General features: G+C 56.6%; 2 protein-coding genes across 2 annotated transcripts; both read right to left on the bottom strand.

The window, feature by feature from the left end:
- Positions 1 to 2,222: 2,222 nt before the first annotated feature.
- LOC103762988 (nucleoside diphosphate kinase 3) lies at positions 2,223 to 6,774 on the bottom strand. The gene is made up of 5 exons (XM_029957777.1): positions 6,659 to 6,774; positions 6,022 to 6,152; positions 5,546 to 5,647; positions 4,970 to 5,082; positions 2,223 to 4,233 (listed from the first exon to the last, which is right to left on the bottom strand). Exons 1-5 carry the CDS (start codon positions 6,765 to 6,767, stop codon positions 4,116 to 4,118), a joined length of 573 nt encoding a protein of 190 aa, XP_029813637.1. The 5' UTR covers positions 6,768 to 6,774; the 3' UTR covers positions 2,223 to 4,115.
- Positions 6,775 to 15,176: 8,402 nt separating this feature from the next.
- On the bottom strand, positions 15,177 to 21,934 carry SPSB3 (splA/ryanodine receptor domain and SOCS box containing 3). The gene is made up of 6 exons (XM_029957778.1): positions 21,797 to 21,934; positions 18,763 to 18,940; positions 17,934 to 18,121; positions 16,937 to 17,039; positions 16,421 to 16,546; positions 15,177 to 16,196 (listed from the first exon to the last, which is right to left on the bottom strand). The coding sequence occupies exons 1-6, from the start codon at positions 21,908 to 21,910 to the stop codon at positions 15,853 to 15,855; spliced, it is 1,053 nt and encodes a 350-aa protein (XP_029813638.1). The 5' UTR covers positions 21,911 to 21,934; the 3' UTR covers positions 15,177 to 15,852.
- Positions 21,935 to 23,357: the final 1,423 nt, after the last annotated feature.

Genomic DNA, 23,357 nt, shown 5'->3' with positions numbered 1-23,357 from the left:
CCCCGTCACTCACCGAGCAGCGCTCGGTGCAGCCCAATAGAAGTCGTTCGCGTGAAGCCTCTAGGAAGCCGCGTTCGTCCTCAGAGCCCCTCATGTGCCAGGAGCACTTAAACAAGCTCAGGTTTATTCCGTAGGAGGAAATACAGCTTAGGGAACGTGTAACTATAAGGGGAAACAGCTATACAATACATCCAAAGAGGGGATGTTGTGGACAAGGCTGGAGGCACTGGGATCCCCGGAGTGCTGTGCTGGAAGACCCCGACTGCGGGATGACAAACTCCCAGCGGACCTTGAACCAGTTTGGGACTGGCTGCTCCAGCTGGGTGTGCTGGGACACGATGGGATCCATGCCAGGGTACCGATGGAGCCGCTGATGCCATCGTGGGACTGCTCTGGTATTTTGCAGTGGTTTGGGGAGTCTGGAGAGATCTCTGTTGACTGGAAGCTGACAAATGTCCCAGATTTCAAGCAGGAAAACAGGGAGACCCTGGAACCTCCAGGCCTGTCAGTCTCCCTTCAGTGCCTGGTAAAATTATGGAGATGGTTATGCAGGGAGTTACTGAAAAACACCTGAAAGACAAGGCAGTCATCAGTCACAGCCAGGGTGGGTCAGGCTGGAAGGGACCACAGTGGGTCATCTGGTCTCAACTCCTTGCTCCAGTAGGGTCACCCCACAGCACATGGCACCAGATTGTGTCCAGGAGGTTCTGGAATATCCCCAGTGAGGAGCACTTCACCCCCTCCCTGGGCAGGCTGTTCAGTGCTCGATCACTGCACAGCAAACAAGTTCTTCTTCATGTCCAGGTGGAGCTTCCTGGGCACTTCCTCCAGCTTTGTGTCAAAGCCATCGAGGGCAGACAGTAGATGTGGTGGTTTGGGGTTTTAGTAAAGCTTTTGGTACCATTTCTCCCAGTCTCCTGGATAAACTGGCCCCCACAGCTCCACAAGTGTGGGTGAGCAGCTGGCTGAGCTCAAAGGGTCACAGGAAATGGGGTCACATTAGGACAGTCACCAGTGGGCTCCCCAGGGCTCAGTTTGAGGACTGCTGCCACTGAGTGTTTTATAAATCATCCAGATGCAGGAATTCAATGTACATTAAGTAGGTTTGACAACAATACTAAACTGGGAGGAGCTGTGGGGTCCCTCAGGGTAGAGGGCCCTTACAGAGACCTGGGCAGTCACCCCCTGTGTGGTGTTTAACAGGAGCAAGTGCTGGGTTCCACACCTGGGACAGGTCACACACAAGTTTGGGGGATGAGAGGCTGGAGAGCAGCCCAGCAAACAGACCTGGGGGTTTGGGTCAGTTGAATCAGGGTCAGCAGTGGCAGCCAAAAGGGCCAAGTGTATCCTGGGGTTCAGCCAGTCGAGGGAGGGGATTGTCCTGCTCCACACTGCAGCTGGAGCTTTGTGTTCTATCAATCCACTAACAGTGCTGGGAGAAAACCATGGAGAGAACAGGTTAAAAGCCATTTCCCATCCCATAATTTCAGCCCTCTTCCACTTTCCAGTACCCTGTATTGCTTGGCTGATGGCACCAGCTCAGGCCCAAATCCTCAGCAAACACACTGCTCAAAATCCAGGGCAAAGCCCCAGGAGCAGAAGCCAGGGGCTGATCACAGGCCCTGCAGGGACTGGCAGTGGGTTGGCATCCAGTCAAGAGGCTGGTACACGACTTTTTTTGATGGTGCCCAGCGACAGGATGAAGAGCAACAGCCAGAAACTAAACCACAAGAAATTCCATCTCAACATGAGGCAGAACTTCTCTCCATGGAGGTGACAGAGCTCTGGAACAGCTGCCCAGGGAGGGTGTGGAGTTTCCCTCTCTGGGGACATTCCAAACCCACCTGGACATGTTCCTGTGTCACTTGCTCCAGGTGACCCTGCATGGGCAGGGGGGTTGAACTGGGTGATCTCCAGAAGTCCCTTCCAACCCCAACTATTCTGTGATTCCCTGAGTCCTGCAGGAGCACAGAGCCCTCTGGCTCTGCTGCCACGAGCACACGGTGCTGCAGCATTGGTCTGGCTCCACTGGGGATCATCCCAGCCATGCTGCTGGTTCAGGGGGAAGCACTGGAGCCCTGCACAGGGCAGAGACAAGGGGATCACTGCCTTCACCTCCTCCAGCTCTGACACAACTGCTGCCTCCAGCTGTTGGCTGGGCTGGCCTGGCTATTTTTGCCAAGCACCTGCAGGCTCCTGCCTTCAAGAGCCCTGAGAGGATCCACAGACAGTTTCTACTTTTATTGTTACAGTTTAACAGAGTCTTGGACAGAGGAGAAGCAGCAGGAACCAACATGCAAAGCAATTAAAGTCACAGGGGCTGGAGGAACCCCCAGCCCAGCCCCGTCCCCGCTCACACAGCGGTGCCTCTGGGACCCTTTCCCTGCACTGGGGCTGCTCCCTCGGGCCCAGAGAGGGACGAGTTCATGGCAGACACCAAACTACACACAGGGAGGAGGAGAGGGCTGGCCTTGACTGTGCCTTGAGGAGTCAGGGCTGTTATATGACTGGGATCCAGTGTGCTTTGAAACTGGGAGGGCACCTTAAATCTCATCTGTGCCAACAGAAGAGGGATCCCTCGGGAAAAGGCAATGGCAAGAGGTGATGCTCAGGGATTTGGCCAGTTTACCTGTGTCACAGAACTGGCACCTCTTGGAGCCAACAGCTTTTTTCCATACATCTATTAAACAACAAATGAAATATTCCTCCTGCTCTCTTCACACCTCAGTCTTTACTTTGCCAGTGTCTCCTGCAGCCAGACTCTGGGCTCAGCCAAATGGAGGAGTTCCAGGAACAAATGGGATCTATCAGGTATTTAGGCAGTCAGGCAGCTGAGGGAAGGGAAGGGAGGCCCCACTGGAGGGAGATCCCTAGCCCAGAGCGGGAGTGGAGTGAGTTCTCTCTGCCCCCAGAGAGCTGCCCTCGTCCCCCAGAAGCTACAGAGCTGGGGAGCCAGAGACAGAGCAGGACAGGCCCCAAAGGCACAGGTAAACCCTACACACAGGAAAGCCCCAGGGGATCTGGTTCCCTGGGTTTAACTGTGTCCCTGTTCGATGGCAGGATGCCATGTCACTGTCCCTGTCCTTACACTCCAGACCCAGCACAGCTCCGAGGAGCTGGGTGGCCCACTGAGAGCTCACAGGGGGTGTCCAGCCCATTACAAACTGGGTCTCCAGATACCCTCCCAGCAGGGAAGCTCCACCATCAGACAAAGATCTCAGGATCTCCCAGAGCTCAGTACCAGGACTCCACAGCCTGCACTGTGCACAAGAGAGGACTAAATAATCCTCCTAGTCCTTCCTGAGCCCCAAACCCACAAATCCTTCCCTGCCTCACTCTCCCCCTTCTATTCCTTGGCTGCCCCAGTGCTGCAGCTTCACCAGCCTGTGTCAGTCCCCAGGCAGGGTCAGCGTGGGACTGAGGATGCGGGGTCAGGCCAGGGCTGTGCAGCCCCAGAGAACCAGAGCACAGCTGGAGAAGCTGCTTCCCTGCTCCCAGTTCAGGAACTGGAGCCAGAGAAACTGTGCATTTAACAGCCTTTGGAGAAACTTTTCCATGGACTCACTGATCGTGTCGGAAGCCGGGTGGGGTTGTGCCAACCCCAGCACATGAAGCTCCCACCAAGGGAGAGGGATCGTTCCATCCTTCATTCCTTGTTTTGGAATGCACTCTTACCCCAAGGGAGAATTTTCCCCCACACCCCACAGAAGCCCAGTTCTTTAAAAGCCTTTGGTGAAAAGCCTTCTAGAAATGCAGGTAAATTCTATCAATCCCATCACCTTGTCGTGACCAGCACCTCTCCCAGCACCAAGGAACACACGTTCTCCTGCACCAGGCAGGGCTGGGAACACTCAGGGACGGGCCCAGAGTCCAGGACATACTTCAGTAAATCAGCTTGAGCTACTTGGGATTTAAGATACTGCAGCAAACAGAGCAATACTTACTAGAGCAGAGAGAAAAAAAGAAACAGTTACTCTTGGCAGGAGCTGAAGCACATTGTTCCAGACACAGCCCAGCTCCCAGGACCCCACAGGCAGAACAGGAATCCCATAGCAGGATCCACAGCCATGCAATGGATGGAAATGTCCTGTGTCCCCTCAGGAGGTGTCCTTCCCTCACTCGTAGATCCAGTGCTGGGCCGTGTCCTCCCAGCACGTGAGCTCCTCGGGGCGGAACCACAGGGAGATCTCCTGCTGGGCACTCTCCACTGAGTCACTGCCATGGATCACATTCCTGGGGGGAGGAGACAGGGATCAGCTGGCACTCAGCATAGGAAGGTGGAAGAGGATGCTGGAAAATTTCCCCTTGACCAATTTAATTAAAGCAATGGAGCCAGTCCTATCCCACAATATTCTTTCCTACCACACCCCCCCCTTCTTCCAGCTCAGGGTGTGGGACATGGATGTGCAGGAGCTGCCCATTCCCAGAACTCCTTCCTCCTATGATGAGGAGCCATTTGTTTGCTCCAGGAGGAGCTGCAAGTGGTTTGCTTGTTTTTATGTCAGTAATTCCAGCTGTGCCTCCAGAGTTCCCCCCTCCCTTCTGTCAAAGGTGGTTTGGTATTGGACACCCAGGAACAGAAACCTCAGCCAGCAGGGTTCAGTGTGAGCCGTGCCTACCATAAGCCAGGTTGTGGCCACCCAAGGTCACCACCCAGGAACCTTCACCTACTCCCAGGAAAAGGCTGAGAGGGCTCCTCCCTTCCTCTTCTCAGTTGATTCCCAGAGGAAAACACAGGCAAACCCCATCTGCTTTCAACAGAGGCCTCAGGAAGAGGGAAGCACACAAACCCAGGCTCCTCCTCTTGCCAAAGCCAAGCCTGGGAGGCAGAGCTCAGCTCTGCTGTGAGCACACAAAAGAGCAGCTCTGCTCGGGCGTGCAGGCTCACGTGGCTCAGGCAGGCCTGGCACATGAGTGTCTGGACAAGATGCCCTGAAACACTGAGGGAAGAAGAAGCCAAAGCTCTCACTTGCTGACTTCGACACAGAAGTCCCCTCGGATGGTGCCAGGCCTGGACTCGGCCGGGTTCGTCTCCCCGATCATCGTGCGAACCGTCCTCACCACGTCCAGGCCCTGCCACACCTACAGGAGAACAGGACCAGGATCAGCCCCCACAGTGCCCCAGCACATCACATCTGTCCTCTGAATCCCTCTGATCCACCTGGGTGAGAGACAGGAAAGGGTGTCTCCAAATAGCCTTCAAAAGTTGATTTTGGAAAAGAATCAGAATTGTCTGTGGACTCCACATCCCTAGAAGTGCTCAAGGCCAGGCTGGACAGGCCTTGGAGAAATTTGAGATAGTAGAAGGTGTCCCTGCCCATGGCAGGGGATGGAACGAGATGGGCTTTAAGGTCCCTTCCGACCCAAACCAGTCAGTGATGCTACAATTTAATTTACCACAGAAAACATCCCTACAGGTCAGTACAGCTTCAAGAGACCCTCTGAGGAAAGAAGCCACCTTGTTTCCATCATGCCAACAGCCAGTGCTGCTCAAACCTTGTCCTTCCTCCCTGTCCCCTGGTGCAGAGGACATGGCCACACTCACCATGGCCACCACTGGCCCGGAGCTCATGTACTTCACCAGGCGGCCGTAGAAGGGCCGGTCCCGCAGGGCCACGTAGTGCTCCCTCAGCAGCTCCTCTGAGGCCTGCAGAGAGCACAGAGCTTAGCTTAGCTACCTGAGGGATGCAGGGAAACCTGGATTCTGTGTGTTACAGTCCAGCTCCTGCACAGGTGCTCAGTTCCAGGAGGGAACCAGCAGCAGCCTGACACAGAGAGAAGTTTCCACGTGCCAGCCCTGGAGCATGGACACAGCCAGGGACAGCTGTGCTCCCCATAGCCAGCATCACCCGAGAGAGACAGTTCAGGCACCTGTGTGCCAACACCCCTGTGCCCTGGGAGGGTTTGGTGCTCGTGCTGTGCAAGCCGGGTGACAGCAGAACCCCTGTAGTTACCAGCACAGCCGGGGCCTGGGGGGGCTCCTTGGCTCCAGGGACCCCCCGGGCAGGCCCGGCCTCTCACCTGCAACAGCTTCATCCCCACGAGCTGCAGCCCCTTCCTCTCGAAGCGCCGGATGATCTCCCCCACCAGGTGCCGCTGGACCCCGTCGGGTTTGATGGCCACGAAGGTGCGTTCATTGACCCCGCCGAGGGCTGCGGGGACAGGGCACAGCGGTGAGGGGGAGAAGGAGACCCCCGGGCCTGCAGCCAAGGGGCACAGGGAGGTCCCAGGATCCCAGTGCTGGGGCAGGCGGGCAGGGGGAGCCAGGCCCCGGGCACGGGGACAAGGGGAGGTCCTGGGGTCTCAGGTGCGGGGGCACAAGGGCAGGGAGTGTCCCAGGATCCCGGGAGGAAAAGGGAAGGGTCCTCGGGCGCGGGGGGCACAGGGTCAGGAGGGGGGTCCCAGGGACAAAGGGGCACAGGGCGGACCCCAGGATTTCGGACGCTGAAGGACATGGGCAGGGGGCCCCTGGCCCGCGGGTGCGGGGGCACAGAGGCAGGGGTGGGGGTCCTAGTCCCTGAGGCGCGGGGGCAGAGGACAAGGAAGGTCCCGGGCCCTCAGGCAAGCGGGCAGAGGGGATCCCGGGCCCGCGGGGTCGGGGGGGTCCCAGCCGACGGGGGCACAGGGTCGGGGGGTCCCGGTGCCGCCCGTCCCGCACCGCTGTGGAAGAGCCCGGCGAAGAGCCCCAGCACCAGGCAGATCATGGCGGCGCCGCTCTTAAAGGAGCCGCGCTCCCCTCGCGCCGCCGCCGCCCCCTGCGGAACCATCGCGCCGGGGACGAGACACGGGGACACCGGGCACGGACGGACAGACGCGCACACGGCGGTGCTGAACGGACAGCGACCGGGCACGGGGACACCGGGCACGGGCCGTTCCCATGGCAACGGGCGGGGCCTGGGCCGCCCGAGCCCCGCGGGCCGGGGGAACCCGGGGGGTCCCGGGGAACCGGAGCGGCCGATGGAGGCCGCGGGGACCGGGGGACCCGGCTGCACCTGTGCGAGGTGTCCCACCCGGGCCCTCCTGGCTGCCGCCTCTGAGCTCCCCTGCGCCGCTGGCCCGGGGGCCGCGCAGCCCCCCGGCTGTTATGGGGCTGTTTTGCCTTCTCCGTCTCTGTCGTTGCTGTCGTGGCTGCTGAGCAGTCGTGGTTACAGTTATGGGGCAACATCCGCGCTCCCTGAGCACCACGGGGGCCCAGCCCCTCCACTGCGGCCAGGCGAGGCTGGCAGCCCTGGGGAGGAGCCCTGAGCCCTCCAGGAGCAGAAGGGCAGAGCTGCGGCCCCGCAGGGCTCGGGGAGCTCGTGGTGCTGGTTTAGCTTTGGGTGCAAGATCCCAGCTGTCAGTGTGCTCTTATGCTCAGGGGTCGTTATGAAGACACACGAAAACCCCCAGTCCAAGGCTCCATTACCTCCTGTCAGGAACTCACCTCTTCGTTCAGCTCCGGGATCAGCCTCTGGAAATACCAGCACCTGAAATACCTTCTCCAGATGCCTCACGGAGGCTGGATCTGCTTCCAAACCTGCTTCCAGTCTCCTCCTCGTGTTGAGAGGCAGTGTCTGCTCGCTCTCCCCCGGTCAGGTCATGGCTGGATTCCCTTGGTTCTCCGGGCTGCAGGGATCCAGCTGCTTCACCCAGCACGGGTTTGGGTCAAGCATTCCCACATTTGCACCCATAAAATAATCAGAGGTTGTATCCTGGGGATCCACAGCATGGCTTTGCCTCAGGAAGGTTGCCCCCGTGTGCTCCAGGACAGTTCGGTTGTGGAGTTTGCTGCGGAGTCGTGGGTACAGCTCGGGAGGCGGGGGCGGTTCCAGAGGCTGTCCCTGCTCTTTCTGGGAGCTCGGTGCCGGCAGAGGGAGCGCAAGGAGCACGGAGGAGCGCTCTGCCTTTCACCCGAACCTCGGCACTGCGAGATCCACCCTGCCAGGGGCTGGGCTGAACAGTCCCGCTGCCAACGCGCCCCCCTAAAACAAGGCGTTGATGCTTTTAAGGTGGACAAGCAGCACGTCGTCGGCCCTCCGTCGTGTTCTTCGAGACAGCTGGGCTATTTTGTTGGAAAATCTCAAACAAATCCCGCCTGGAGCGGGTGTCTGTGAAAGGAAACAGCCCCCACGTGCTTTGCAAAGGTTCAGATTGCTGTGAGGAAGGTGCTCAGTGGATGGTGTCAACCTTCATTAGCTACTCACAGAGCCACTAATGAAGAGCATGTTTTCCGTGGGGTCCTGGTGACATCCATGTGTGTCCAGGCCAGCACAGGGATGGTGGGAATGGAGCTGAAGTGAGCATGAAGGAAGGTGTGTCAGGGCTGGTGAAACCCCACTGCCCAGCTCCTCCTTCAGCCTGGTGGCCAGTCTCTGGCTTCTTTCACAGCTATTTCACAGATAATGATGTTTGTGTACATTTAATAAGATTTATTCCAGGACAGTTTTCAAGGTGCCTGCAGAGCTGTCACTAACTCAGTTCACAGCCCAGCCAACACACGTGCCCTGGAGGCAGCCAGACTCCCCAGGCTGGCAGAATCCCTCATTTCACCCTTGGTTTATTTTTGTGGTTTATTAATGCTGATGAAATACCTCTTTTTCTCACACCAGGATTGTTCTGTCCTTCTCCACAGATGTCTTTAAAGATCCCAGCTCAGACATTTGGGTGAAGGTTTTAATTTCCTTGGACTGTAAATATTCTTTTGAGTGTAAGGCAGTTCCCTGCAGCAAAACCTGGAGGACAAACATGCCAGACACTGTCCACTCTGGTGAGTCCTTCTCATCCTCTTTGGCAATGATGTGCTGTGGGGAGAAAGCTTTGAGTTCCCTCTCTAGGCCGGGCTTAGGAACCCCAGAAACGCTGATTACTGGTGACCAATTAGTTTGGGGAGTGGAGCTGGGCCTGATTCCCACACAGATTATTCCAAAGTATTATTAGGCACAATCTCAGGCAGGTGTGCCTTTAGGCTGAGCTCAGGAACCTGCAGTAATCAAGAATGAGACCACAAGTCCTTCATACAGAGGTCTCACTTGGGTTCTCAGCATTCCCAGCCCAGAGGTGTGCATGGAATGCTGCCACAGGCAACAGCTGCACATCTGGAGAAGGGTGGACAGATTTGCTGCCTCCTTTGGAAAGCCCAGTGATTGCTTCCTAAAGCCCTCCCTGGGAACCTGAAAGGGCAGGTGGTCCCTTCTGGTCCCCAATGACCTCCCAGTTCAGTTTGGTTGTGTGGCAGGGGAGGCTGAGGGGGCTGTTCCTGTGCCTGCCCCCACTGCAGGAATTCCAGGCAGAGCCACAACTCTATTTGTGCTCTTGCTGGATAAAACATTGCAGATACTGTGGTTATATAAGAGACTCCAGATCATGTAGGTGCAGATAACGTGGTCACCTACCTCTGTGCAGTGCAGACAAAGGCCTTTTGTGTCCTTTCACTGTACTTAGCAACTTCTGCAGTTATCACTGACTTTCTTCTCAGGCTCTTTTTGCACCTTTTTGCTTGTTTGGGGAGGATTTTTACCTTTCAGCCATAGTCTTTTACCAGCACAGCATTGACATAGCCTGGAGTGTGGGTGCCTCTTACAGCTTGGGCTCTGCACAGGTGCAGACCTGCTGTCTGCTTTCCTGCTGGACCCCTGATCCTGTTGGAAATTATTCCATCTTCTGTGGGATAAGGAGGTGTTGGTAAAGCCAGATTTCCTTAAGCACCTTTTCCCTGACTGAGGTGAGCCAGGTCTCAGAGCCAGACCTACACAAAGTGCTCTACAGCAGAGTCAGTTGGCCAAGTGAACGTGGGACAGACGAGGATTCATTCAAAGCTGCCATTGCTCCATCCTGAAACAGAGCTGTGACACAGAAGGGCAGTTGGAAAGGAGAGGATCTGCAGGGGGGAGCTGTCTCTGAGTACAGCAGGAGTTGTCCAGGCACATCTATCCCTGGGACAGGTGCTGCTGCCCCAGAGGGAACTGGCCAGGCCCTTCCTTGCATTTGGCTTTTCCATTCTGAGAGAATCCATAAAAGATTTGTTTGAAAGAAACATTCAGAGTACACAGCCTGGGAAACACTTGCATTTTGGAGCAGAGATTTGGGTTAGTTTTCACTTCTGTGCAGTCCCTACAATGTTTTATTTAAGCCTGTGCTTCTTCCCTGAGAAATTCTTAGTCCATCCATCCCCCAGTCCAAGACTAGACAATGACAGGCTGGAAAAGGCAGTGCCAGTGAGGAGATCAGTGCTGATGCTCTGGGGACAAAGGTGAGCCAGGAGGGCAGCAGGGCTGCTGTTCAGTGCCCTCTGAGATGTTCAGGGCCTGGAGCCCTTTTCTTGTCCCCTGAATGTGTCATTGTTGTGCTGTTCCCAGTGCCTGGGTCCTTCCTGTCCTGGAACAAGCACAGCAGAAGAATCTCCTCTGTGCTGATGGTGTGATCACATCCCAAATCCCCTGCATAGATGCAGCTACAGTAGCTTGTCTGTCCTGCCTGGAATATTTCACAGAAGGGTTTGGTTGGAAGGGACCTAAAGAGCATCTCATCCCATCCCCTGCCATGGCTTGGATCAGGTTGCACCCACTTGCATCCTCCTTCACCTTGGCTGGCAATGGGATTGAGGGACTTCAAACTCGAGGCACCATTTGGACCCCCCTGTTCTTAAGTCCCTGTTCAGGGGGGCTCAGACCCAGCCTGCCCCCCCCCAGCCCAGCACCCACTGCCCAGCTGTGAAAGGGCTTCTCAGTTCTTGCTCAGGTCTCTGCCTTGCAGACTCTGTGTCCCTTTGTGCCCCCAGCACTGCTCCTTGTGATGTCACGGCACTCATAAACTAGGTCAAACGCCACCTAAACCCCGGCTTGATATCCCTTGCACTAAATTCCTGCCCTGCCGGAGTGTGATCTAAAAGGGGTTAGACTTGTGGCTTACGGGGAGCTAAGAAGGATGAGCGGCTTTGCTGCGGCTGAGCAAATAGAGCCGCTGCCGCGGGCAGCCCAGCCCCCTCCCGCCGGGCAGCCCGGCCCGCCCAGGGCTGTGTCCCGCCCCTGTGCTCATTCACGGAATCATTAAGGTTGGAAAATACCTCCAAGGTCATCAAGTCTAACCTTTGACGATCACCCTGTCCACTAAACATGTCCCCAAGTGCCACATCCACTCGTTTTTTGAGCGCTCCCAGGGCTGGTGACTCCAGCACTGCCCTGCTGCTCTCCCCAGGTGCCTGTGGTGGCCAGGGCTGACACCAGTGCTGCTGGCCCAGGGGTGAGGAGGGGGAGGGCCTCGGGGTGTCCTGGCTCACCTGAGCCTGTCCTTGGCCTCTTGCTTGGTGTGTTATGTGTCTCACCTCTTGCTTCTCCTGTCACTTCTCCTCCAGGTGCTGCAGCCATGGGGTGACACTGAATTTCTGTCCCTAGACTCAGGCAGGAATTTGGCCTGACAAAGGCAGTAAGAAAACACCTGTACAAGTGAGTCATGCTGGACTCATCACATCCCAAGCCCAGAGCTTTGGGAAGCCTCAGTGGAAGTTACAGGAACTTCCATCAGTGGAAGGGCCCAGCCCACATCATTTTGAGTCTCTGCTGATGAAAATCTGCTCTCCACGGTGAATGCTCAGTGGTGGCTCAGCACTAGGAAAGGAGGGAAAAAAGCCTTAGGAAGATCTTTTCACCTCAGTGTTCTGGAGATTTCTGGGGAAGGAAAGAAAACTGAGGGAGAAAAAGTGTTAGGCTTTGGCAGAAAGAGATTTTAGAAGCCCACAGCTTAATGCCAGGGAAGGCTGCAGGGTCTGCTGGGCTGTGCTCTGTGAACACACCAGCTTCAGTCTCGCTCCAGCTGGAGTTGCAGGATTTTCCTTTCAGCCTTTCCAGGGCCTGGGCCAGGGGATGCAGGTGGAGAAGGACAGCACAGGACTCTGGCAAGTGTGGAAGAGACGATTCCAACAGTTGGACAGAGCCAGCCCTGCAGCAGCAGCTCCAATGGAAGCAATCCCTTCCCAAGCCCCTGTGACAGGTGAGCCCTCAAACCCATGTGTTAAAGCTTGGAGGACAAAGGCAGAGGGGGCTGCCATGGCCTTCCTCACTCCAAGGTCTTTGCTGATGGAGCAAATAAGCCCTGAGGGTGGAATCAGTTCTCCAGAGGCAAGGCTTGTCTCTGGGTGTGATTAAACCAGAGCCTCGTTTCAACAGGAGCTGCTCACCCCCCTGTTGGCCCTCCCAGGCCTCTCCCTGCCCTGGTCTCACCTCTCAGGACCCGGTAGAAGCATCTTTGCATGTTCCCCTGTTGATACCTTTGGTTGCCCACCCCAGCCAGGAGGGTTGGGTGCATCCACTGCCTCCTCCAACACGGCCTGTTTGATGTCAGCTGGGTGGTGTCTCAGGTGGCTGCTGCTCCATCCCCCTCAGGCAGAGAATGTGTCACCCCTACTGTGTGGCATTTCCACAGGACACCCCAGCTCTCTTGGCTGTGTACCCCACACTTGCTTTGCTCTTCTGCTGTCTGATCCTTCAGGGAGCTGATTTAGCTCCCTGAGTTCTCCCTCTCCCCACCCCCTTCAGCTTTCTGCTGGTTCATGAGTTAGAGTGGCACAGTGAGGTGTGTGGGGAGCAGGGTTAGGCTGGGATGCCATCTGACCCTTCTGGCAGCTCAGCCAATGGGTGAAAAGATGTTTTTATCAGTGCTTGTTTTTGTGAACATTAATCATCCATTAGATGAGGGACTGTGACGGATTGTATCTTTTTTTGTCTCATGTCATCAAATACTCTCCTTTTCCTCCCCCTGGAGCTTTGATCTCTGTCCCAAGCACAGCCTCTTCAGAAGAAGATGGGTTTAATGCCTTCCTGCTGCCAGAGGGCAGGGATAGATGGAACATTGGGAAGAAATTCCTCCCTGTGAGGGTGGTGAGGCCCTGGCACGGGTTGCCCAGAGAAGCTGTGGCTGCCCCATCCCTGGAAGTGTCCAAGGCCAGGTTGGACAGGGCTTGGAGCAACCTGGGCTAGTGGAAGGTGTCCCTGCCCATGGCAGGGGGTGGAACAAGATGAGATTTATGGTCCCTCCCACCCAAACCATTCTGGGAGTCTATGAAGTGGCTTTCCAGCTCTCTCTGGAGGGGTAGCACAGAACTGAGTGTGTGTGAGGTCTTTTCCAATTGACAGAGCTTGTTTCTTCCGAGCTTTATCCCCCATTCTGGTATGTTTGGATGAAGGCTGAGTCATGGATCCTCGCTGTAGCTGTGGGATTGAGCCCTGCAGGGAAGGCTGGGGTCTCCTAGAACATTTGTGCTGCTTCCTTCTCTCGTATGCTCAAAGGCCTGTGGAGAATGCAGCACAGAAGGTGAAAAACTTCTGCTGAGTGACATCCCTGTGACATGGGGCACCAGTGGAAAGACCAGACTTATGCTACCACATCTACCTCCTGCTGGCATCCACCAGCCCAACCTTGTCCTGGACCTGTCCTGGACCCCACAGGGGACTGTGGGCCGTGTTGGTCACTCCTTGTTTTACCTGCCCATGCTCAGCAGTGCCTGAGCTGCAGCTGGGAGCCCAGCCAGGGGAAGCAGCTGATTCTCTTTCAGAACAGAGACTTGCACATCAATAAATGCCTTGTTACAGATGTTTTCTTCACCCTCTTGGCTCTCATTTCCTCTTTCAGCTGCCCCAGCTTTCTATTCTGGTGGCTGAAAACTGGGTCTCCTATGAGAGCTGAGGAACGGTTGGAGCAGGGGCTGGATGTGGGTTTGTCTCACAGCCTTTTAGGTGAGTTGTTCAACAAGCCTTGTGTTTTTGGCAACATGTCTTGACTTTTCATGTCCTGCTCTGGCTCTTTATGGGGATTGGACCTGTTACTGTAGGTCCTGCTTGTGGCTGCCGTGGGCAGGTGGGTCCTGTTTGAATTACTTTGGAAACATTCACCAACTGTCAGAACCACCTGGCCAGAGAAACCCCATCCTTGGGGTGACAGAGCTCAGGGCAGGGGAGGGGAGTTTGATAACTGAATTCCCAACAAAAGGAAATGCCAGATAAGGTCCAGAAAACTCCATGGGAAGTGGTGGGTTAGGATGGAATTCTCTTTCCCCAAAGCAAACACTGTTTTTTACTCAGAAATAGTTGCAGCCAGGACAGTGGGGGTCAGGGGCCCCCCCAGTGCCTGCTGAGGTTTGGGATTGCTCACTGGGGCCTTCCCCAGCGACACAGAACCCCTGAACTTCCTCCCAAAGCCTTGCTGGCTCAGAGCAGTGGCAGCTGGACCCACAGGAATGGGAAAGCCCCTCCAAACCAGGTTCCTCCTTGCCAGGGACTCCTCTGCCTCCATCTGCTGATGCTTGAAGCGGGTCCTGGGGAAGAGCAGCCCAGCAGTGTGGTTTGGCTGGAGCACTGATCCAGAGGGATTGGCAGAGCCTGACCTGCTGGAGTCAGCTTCTCATTCAAAGTGTGTTCCCAGAGAAGGGAGAGCTGTCTGCACTTCAGGGCTTGGGATGTGGGAAGGAAGGGCATGGATGTGGGAGGCTCAATGGGGAATAAGTGCACATGGTACCATAGGGTACCTGACCCTATGGGTATCTGTAATGGGAGCAGAGGAAAAGGCAGTGGCTGGAACTTGCTGGGAGGAAACCCATGGAGAGAACTGGTTAAAGCCACTTCCCATCCATATTTCAGTCCTGTCCCACTTTCCCTTTGCAAGGCTGACAGCACCAGCTCAGCTCTGAATCCTAAGCAAAGGTGCTGCCCACCAGAGGAGGGCTCACAGGCTGGGGAAAAGCCCCCCAGGCTGCCCACAGGTCCCACAGGGACTGGCCAGGCACTGGCACCATTCCTGAAGGAGCACAGAGCCTGTTGTCTGGCAGTGGTACCACTACAGAACTAGTCACTTGTCCAGGCCCTAATCCAGCATTTCCCTCAGCACGACCAAGAAGGCTGGGCAGGGGCTGCTCCGAGCCCCAGGCTCTGGGATGAGGATTTGGGGGGTCTGTCCCAGCGTGTCCTGGCACTATAAACCCTTCCACTGCTCAGCCAGGGCATCGGTCTGGCTCCACTGGGGATCATCCCAGCCAGGCTGCTGGTTCAGGGGGAAGCACTGGAGCCCTGCACAGGGCAGAGACAAGGGGATCACTGCCTTCACCTCCTCCAGCTCTGACACAACTGCTGCCTCCAGCTGTTGGCTGGGCTGGCCTGGCTATTTTTGCCAAGCACCTGCAGGCTCCTGCCTTCAAGAGCCCTGAGAGGATCCACAGACAGTTTCTACTTTTATTGTTACAGTTTAACAGAGTCTTGGACAGAGGAGAAGCAGCAGGAACCAACATGCAAAGCAATTAAAGTCACAGGGGCTGGAGGAACCCCCAGCCCAGCCCCGTCCCCGCTCACACAGCGGTGCCTCTGGGACCCTTTCCCTGCACTGGGGCTGCTCCCTCGGGCCCAGAGAGGGACGAGTTCATGGCAGACACCAAACTACACACAGGGAGGAGGAGAGGGCTGGCCTTGACAAGTCAGGGCCGTTACTTGACTGGAATCCAGTACACTTTAAAACTGTGAGTCTGCCTTAATCATCACAGAATATCCTGAGCTGGAAGGGAGCCACAAGGATCATCGAGTCCAACTCCTGTCATCGAGTCCAACTTGTTAAATCCTCTCTGTGCCAACAGGGAGAAGAAGGATCCTTCAGGAAGAGGTGCTGGCTTCGATAGCATGTCAGGAGATGAAGCTCAGATATTTGACCATTGTTTTCCTGTGTCAGAGCTGGCACCTCTTGGAGCCAAGAGCTCTTCTCAATGCCTGTGATGGATGTCGAGGCCAAAGATTTCCACAGCGTAAGGGAAATCTTTGCCAACAAGTAGCAGTGGATGTCCCCATGAAGGAAGAGGTACATCAGGCCCAGAGGGGGAACAAACCCCCACCCCCAGAGACATTATGTCCTCCTGCACCTCTTCCTCTGACAGGCCTCAGCATCCGAGCAGGAGCTGTCCGAGTCACTCCCTGAGGAGGAGGAGGATGAAGGCTTCGACGTGCTATAGTTCATGCTCAGGACCCACCCCAGTTTGTTGTGCAGCACCTGCTTGAGTCCCGGGGGCAGGGGCAGCACGTCCAGCGTGTCCACGTAGTCGGGCAGGAGCTGGCGCAGGCGGAAGCAGCACAGGTACTGCAGGGACGTGCAGCTGGCGCAGGACCGGATCACCTTCATGCTGCTCTTGGCCGCCGTCGAGCAAACCATGGGGTAAAACTTCTTGTTCTGCAGCTTCGTGGCTGCAACCCCTGCCAGGGCACAGCACCCATGAGTTTAGACAAGGGCATCTCGCTCCTCCCACCTACCCTGAACCCACTGGAAAAAGCCTTCCAAAATCCCGACCTATTAAACAGCAAATGTAACCTTCCTCCCACTCACTTCACATCTTAGTCTTCTGCTTTGCCAGTGTTTTCTGCCGCAGACAGACTCGGAGTTCCCCCACTCCACCCCCTGCCTGAGCCACTGCTCTTACCGATGCACTTGCGGTTCTTGAAGAACGTGAGCGTCCCGTGCCACGTGTCCAAATGCACCCCAATAATGGAGCCCTGGCCAAACCTCGAAGAGAAGTTTGTTTTGTCTCCCTTGTGATGCAACAGACCTTAAAACACACAAAAAGAATGGCATTCTGTGGAAAACCTGTGCTCCGTGAATTCCCCCCAGCTCCAGTGCTCTGAGTTCCTGCTGGTACAGCCTCACTCACAGTCTGAAACATCCACCCCATCCCAGGGTGGCCAATGGAAAGGGGAAAGTTGAGGTTTTGTAACTCCAGAGCACAACCCCAAACTGGTGATGGGACAGTGGCACCCAGGTGCCCTGGAGGGTCCCACACCGGGTCTAAGGGCTCTGCAAAACACGACCAGGACTGATGTTCCAAGAGCTACCAGGAGCCACTCTGGGTGCCCTTAACAAAGGGACTCACATCTCTGCTGCCTCTTTGGCCTCGACCTCCTGAGGAACCTCTTGTGGCACTGCTGCCTGGCCATGTTACCTGTGTAGGACAGTCCCCAGCTGTCCTCGTCCTTGCCCAGAAGGCTGCAGAACGTGTGGCGGTACTTGTCCAGATTCACATCCGACGTCCCAATTCCCACCATCTGGGAGCAAGGCCAGGAAGAAGAATGCAGGCTTAATGTCTTTTCAAGGAACAAAATACAATCAAGACTCCACTTCTGGCTCTCCCCTCCTCTTCTTGGTTCAGCCCAAAACACCCAGAGGGTTTGGTGAAGCCAAGTCATAGGTTTCAGGATGGAGCTAAAGGCTCCCAGCTCCCATTTCCCTTCCTAAGTGAGGAGGCCCAACTGAACAGCTGGAGAAGGTCAATGTCCTGTTCACAGAATCCCAGACTGGTTTGAGTTGGAAGGGACCTTAAAGCCCATCTTGTTCCACCCCCTGCCATGGGTAGGGACACCTTCCACTAGACCAGGTTGCTCCAAGCCCTGTCCAGCCTGGCCTTGGACACTTCCAGGGATGGGGCAGCCACAGCTTCTCTTGGGCAACTTGTGCCAACGCCTCCCCATCCTCACAGCCAACACTTTCTCCCCAATATCCCATCTATCCCTGCCCTTTGGTAGTGGGAAGCCATTCCCCCTTGTCCTGTCCCTCCATCCCTTGTCCCAAGTCCCTCTTAGCTCTCCTGGAGCTCCTTTAGGCCCTGGAAGGGGCTCTCAGGTCTCCCTGGAGCCTTCTCTTCTCCAGGTGATGTCCCCCAGCTCTCCCAGCCTGGCTCCAGAGCAGAGGGGCTCCAGCCCTTGGAGCATCTCCATGAGCTCCTCTGGACTCACTCCAACAAGTCTGTGTCTTTCTTGTACTGGGGATCCCATATCTGGAGGCAGCTCTGCAGGGGGGTCTCACCTGAGGGGGCAGAGGGGCAGAATCCCCTCTTCTCCTGCTGCCCACGCTGTGGGATCAGCCCAGGGCACGGGGGGTTTCTGGGTCCCAGCACACACGGCCAGGGCATGTCCAGCCCCTCACCCCCCAGCCCCACGTACCATGTCAGTGCCATACACTGGGGAGGTCATCTTGATCTCCCAGAAGTGCTGCCCATCCGCCAGCTCCTTGTTGCCGCGGATGGCGGCGGTGCCACAGCTGTACTCCATGTGGAAGTTCACCTTGCGGTTGTCACACGTCAGCAGGGTGGCCGTCGACTTGTTCAGGTCATCCCACACCCAGTCAAAATCTGTTGAGGATCACAGAGAGCACAGGGATGGGTAAAGATCCTCAGGGAGTGATCCCCAAGCCAAAGCACAGCGGGACATTGTTTTGAAGGCTTTTTGGGGTCTTCATTTGTAATTTTTTTATTGTTTAAGGGGGTAAATCTTAAGCTGTGAGCTGTTTGAGGCCTGAACAGTGTCCCACCAGGGATGGTTCAGTGCTCCCAAACTGTCAGCATCCTCCAGTCCCCATTCTGGCACAGCAGACCCAGCAGAGCCGCCCTTCTCCCTTCACTCCCCGTGGGCACAGGGGGTGGCTCTGCCATGCCATGGCTCTCTCAGCCAGCCCAAGTCCACCCTGTGCTCCAAGCACGCTGTGCTGGGCGTCCTGCCAGCATTCCAGGGATCAGGAGAGCCCTAAGCACCGGGGCCTGTTTCACTGGTGGCCTAAGCCGGATCGGAAATCAGGTCCCCAGAGGTGAAACTCTGACGCCTTTAACAGGTTCAGCTCTGAGCCCTGGGAACACGACAGCAGGCACAGGCTGTAATCCTCCTCCATGGCCTGGGGATGTAAACAAAGGAGCAGCACTGTGGGACAGGGACAGGAGCCATGCTGGGGTGCAGCCCCTGCCCCCGAGGGAGCACAGAGGGCACAGGCAGCCCTTACACTCGTCCTCCTCCCCGCAGCGGCAGTCGCGGACACGGTGCAGGGCGTGCAGGCTGGAGCAGAACGGGGCCTCACTCTGGCTCTCACAGTTGCAGAAGGACTCTCCTGTCACAGGGATGGCGCTGGGGATGGAGGGAGACAGGGAGGAGAACTCCGGCTCCGAGTCTGAGTCACTGTGCTGTTGGGAGAACAGGGAATGGTCAGTGGGAGAACAGGGAATGGTCAGTGGGAGAACAGGGAATGGTCAGTGGGGAGGACAGGGAACGGTCAGTGGGAGAACAGGGAATGGTCAGTGGAGAACAGGGAATGGTCAGTGGAGAACAGGGAATGGTCAGTGGGAGAACAGGGAACGGTCACTGGGAGAACAGGGAACGGTCACTGGGAGAACAGGGAATGGTCAGTGGAGAACAGGGAATGGTCAGAGGGAGAACAGGGAATGGTCAGTGGGAGAACATGGAACGGTCAGTGGGGAGAACAGGGAACGGTCAGTGGGGAGGACAGGGAATGGTCAGTGGGGAGGACAGGGAATGGTCAGTGGGGAGGACAGGGAATGGTCACGGGGGAGAATAGGGAATGGTCAGTGAAGAACGGAATGGTCAGTGGGGAGGACAGGGAATGGTCAGTGGGGAGGACAGGGAACGGTCACTGGGAGAACAGGGAACGGTCACTGGGAGAACAGGGAACGGTCAGTGGGGAGGACAGGGAATGGTCAGTGGGGAGAACAGGGAATGGTCAGTGGGGAGAACAGGGAATGGTCAGTGGGGAGAACAGGGAATGGTCAGTGGGAGAACAGGGAATGGTCAGTGGAGAACAGGGAATGGTCAGTGGAGAACAGGGAATGGTCAGTGGGGAGGACAGGGAATGGTCAGTGGGGAGGACAGGGAATGGTCAGGGGGGAGGACAGGGAATGGTCAGTGGGACAACAGGGAATGGTCAGTGGGACAACAGGGAACTGTCACTGCTGGGTGTCCCCAGCACAGGGAGCTGGGCTGGCACTGCTCTGCTTTGCCCAGGGGGTGTGGGGACCTCTCCAGGCTTGTGCCACATCACAGGGAGGCTGTGCCCATGGAATTACCCTGCTCTGGGACATGGATAGTGTCTGCTGAGCTGCTGGGACCTCTCAGCACTTACACCATGTGTATGTTCTTTGTGCCTTCCAGGGGCAGGAGCTCTCACAGCAGGGTCACAGCCCAAGTCTGACACACATGTTTTTAAGCAAACTCTGTGCTAAGGCTTTGGCTTTCAGTGGCAGGTTCCAGACAGCTGGAGACCAGCTGAGCACCCAGCTGAGCACTGCCTGGAGAGCCTGGGGGCTGAGAGGAGCCAGGGAAGCACAAAAGCCAAGGAGGAAAAGGGAGAGGAGGGCAGAACAAAGGGGAGCCAGTTCAGCTCCTCAGGCCAGTGCTGCAGACAGGCCCACAGGGAACCTACAGCAACATTTAAGGGCTTTTGTTTACTTTCATCCATGAACACAAAAATCTGATTTACTGTTCCCCAATACCAGGAGACCAAAGTGTCCCTGCACTGGACACTGTGGGAGCCACAGCCCCATCTTGCTCCTGTGTTATGGGAGGTTTGGTGTTGCCTCTTACCACTACAGCAGCAAGTTACTCTGGGTTTACACACTGCTCAGGTGCACCTGCTCGTTATTCACCCCCATGGCAGACTTTGTAAGGGGTATTTAACAACAAAAATCCTTTAAACTCACATTCTTGTAGCTGTGTAAGACAGAGGGAATTGAAATCAGGCTTACACATGTCCTGCCCAGCCCTCCTCCTCTGGCTTGGAGACTCAAGAGCATGAGTTCTGTCTTTGCTAACTTCTAACTTCCCTAACTACTGAAATCCAGTGGTTCCTGTGACTGCAAGAACTGAAAACTGCTCTGACTGCAGAGAAAATGCTCACTTTCTGTGAGCACAGGGTCTGGATTTGGACACTGTGCTCTGGCAGTGGCCTCATGGCTTCAGCCTGGCTCTGAAGGTCCTGGAACAGCTCCTTGTATCCCCACCTCTGCACAGGGAACTCAACTCACACTCAGAAATTAGGGAAAAGAGTGAAGGATGGCAGAGATGAATCAAAGTCCCTCTTCACACTGCTGTGTTCCCATCCCCAGCACACCTGGATATGCATGTTACAGAGCAGGAAATGTAAGGGAACTTCAGTCTGAAGATACCTGAGCCTGTAACTTCACGGGCTGAAGCTGCCCTGCTCCCTCCCAGCCCCACACAGCCCAGGAGGGAGCAGCCAGCTGGACTGGGGAACTGATCCACTTCAAACAGAAGTAGAGCTCTACTTTCAAAAGGATATTTAAGAATATTGTATGTACTTTATGTATGACAGACACATTCTATGCTTAAAAAAGCATTTAGCTTACACAGAGCCACAGAATGTGCTGAGTTAGAAGGAACCACAGGGATCATCAAGTCCAATCCTGGCCCTGCACAGGACCATCCCAAGAGTCACACCCTGTGCCCCAGAGGATCATCCAAACCCTCCCTGAGCTCTGGCAGCCTTGGGGCTGTGCCCACTGCCCTGGGGAGCCTGGGCAGTGCCCAAACACCCTCTGGGGGAAGAACCTTTTCCTGAGATCCAACCTGACCCTGCCCTGACACAGCTCCAGCCATTCCCTGGGTGCTGTCCCTGGTCCCCCCAGAGCAGAGCTCAGCCCCTGCCCCTCCTCTGCCCCTGCCCAGGAATTGGAACTGCAGTGAGGTCTCCCCTCAGTCTCCTCCAGCTGAACACACCAAGTGCCCTCAGTGTCCTCACACGGCTTCCCCTCAGGGCCCTTCACCATCTTTGTTGCCCTCCTTTAGACACTCTCTAATGGCCTCAGATCTTTCCTATATTGTGGTGCCCCAAACCGCCCCAATATTGGAGGTGAGCAGAGCGGGACAGTCACACTGAATATTCCTAAACCTCTCGTGTTTTGGGCCAGTTCTGCTGCTCAGTTCCAGAGACCCTGAGCCAGTGTCAGGCAGAGACCTTGCCCGTGTCAGGCAGCAGAGCCCTCCCCGCGAGCCCCCAGCCGTCCTACCTGCCCGTCGGAGTCGTACCCCCAGCCGCGTGTGCCGGCCCTGCCGTCGGCCTCTCGCCGCACCCCGCTCAGGACGAAGTGCCAGGCGCGGCTGCTGCGCGGGCGCCGTGCCATGGTGCTGCCAGACAGGTAGGCTGGGGAGAGGGACAGGGTCACACAGGGCTGCCAGGCCCACGGCCACCCCCAAGGCTGTGCCACCCCGTCACCAGCCACATCTGCACGGCCTCAGCTGATCCAAAGGAGGCTCCGGCCCCATCAGGAGCCTCTGCAAACCTCAGCCTGCTGCTCTGGGCAGGGGCAACTTCCCCCTCCCCCGAGTGTTCAAATGGCCCCCCAGAAACGCTCCCGAGAGCCGGCAGTGGCAGCAGCTGCCCCTCTGCAGGGCGTGGATCTGGCACCCACGGATCCAGCTCCCCCTCTCCTGGGGAGCCTCAGGGATGTCAGAACCACAGAAGGGTTTGGGTTGGAGGGACCGTAAAGCTCATCTCGTTCCACCCCCTGCCATGGGCAGGGACACCTTCCATCGGAGCAGGCTGCTCCATGACACAGCCCGTGACCCTCCTGGCTCTGTGCCCCTGCAGTGCCCCGGCCCCCCACGGCCCCCGTGTGGGTCTGTCTGCGGGAAGTGTTTGTCCGCCTGCAGCTGGGGAGGGAACACTCTGCTCTCAGCGTTTCGGGCAGGGGAGAAACCACTTTCCTTCTCACTGGAGGGAACCCAGCCTTGTCACAGACCTGTCCAGACTTGCCTCAAGGGAACAGACAGAAGGGAAGATGCTGATCAGATTTCCAAAGGCCCTTTCCCTGTGCACATCCTGACAGCTCACACCAGTCCCAGCCACCACACAGGAGCACTGCCCTGGATATGACAGGGAAACCTCAGCTTCCAATCTCATTTCCCTGAAGTTTATCTTTGCAGGGATCAACTCCCCACCAAGAGGCACCCAGGGGTGTAACCCCCTATCCATCCCCTGAACCTGCTCCCTCAGCTCAGCCCCTGGGGCTGCAGATCCTGTGGACCTGCAGTGGGTCAGCCCCGAGCCAGGGCTGCCATAAAGCTCCTGTCCCTGCTCTTCCTGCGCCTCAGTCCTGACTTGGGCCAACAGCTCCTGGAAAAGCAGGACAGGCCGAGCCATGGCCAGTTGTGCAGGTGCCCTTGGATGCTCTGAAGGGCCCTGGGCATCCCACCTGCCGAAATCAGAGGGCTTACACCCCTGCCAAGCACAGCCTTGGGGGAAGCACCTACAGCCACACCAGAAACTCTCTCCAGCTCTGAACAGCACCCACGACAGCCCAACAGCACGCTCTGCTCTCCCAGCCCCTTGCTAAGGTTGGGGCTCCCTGACAGGGCCTGACCACTCTTTCAGGGAAGAAATTTTCCCAATATCCATCTAAACCTCCTCTGGCATAGCTTGAGGCTGTTCCCTCTCCTCCTGTCCCTTGTTCCCTGGGAGTAGAGCCCGACCCCTCCCCCGGCTCCCCCCTCCTGTCAGGGAGTTGCAGAGCCAGAAGGTCCCCCCTGAGCCTCCTTTTCTCCAGGCTGAGCCCCCCCAGCTCCCTCAGC

The sequence above is a fragment of the Manacus vitellinus genome, unplaced genomic scaffold (assembly GCF_001715985.3).
Source record: "Manacus vitellinus isolate BGI_N305 unplaced genomic scaffold, ASM171598v3 scaffold_12_pilon, whole genome shotgun sequence".
NCBI classification, from domain to species: domain Eukaryota; kingdom Metazoa; phylum Chordata; class Aves; order Passeriformes; family Pipridae; genus Manacus; species Manacus vitellinus.
The sequence above is the reverse complement of the archived record's forward strand: the minus strand, read 5'-3'. Positions and strand labels throughout refer to the sequence as shown.

What these genes read in the sequence shown, in the direction of transcription:
- LOC103762988 (XM_029957777.1), bottom strand. Translation starts at nt 6,767, where the DNA reads ATGGTTCCGCAGGGGGCGGCGGCGGCGCGAGGGGAGCGCGGCTCCTTT. An exon ending in CCGGGCCAGTGGTGGCCATG is followed by an intron (nt 5,083 to 5,545) that starts GTGAGTGTGGCC and finishes GTTCTCCTGTAG; the next exon opens with GTGTGGCAGGGCCTGGACGT. An exon ending in TTCTGTGTCGAAGTCAGCAA is followed by an intron (nt 4,234 to 4,969) that starts GTGAGAGCTTTG and finishes TCCTCCCCCCAG; the next exon opens with GAATGTGATCCATGGCAGTG.
- SPSB3 (XM_029957778.1), bottom strand. Translation starts at nt 21,910, where the DNA reads ATGGCACGGCGCCCGCGCAGCAGCCGCGCCTGGCACTTCGTCCTGAGC. An exon ending in CTGCGGGGAGGAGGACGAGT is followed by an intron (nt 18,122 to 18,762) that starts GTAAGGGCTGCC and finishes GATCCTCAACAG; the next exon opens with ATTTTGACTGGGTGTGGGAT. An exon ending in CAGTGTATGGCACTGACATG is followed by an intron (nt 17,040 to 17,933) that starts GTACGTGGGGCT and finishes CCTTGCTCCCAG; the next exon opens with ATGGTGGGAATTGGGACGTC.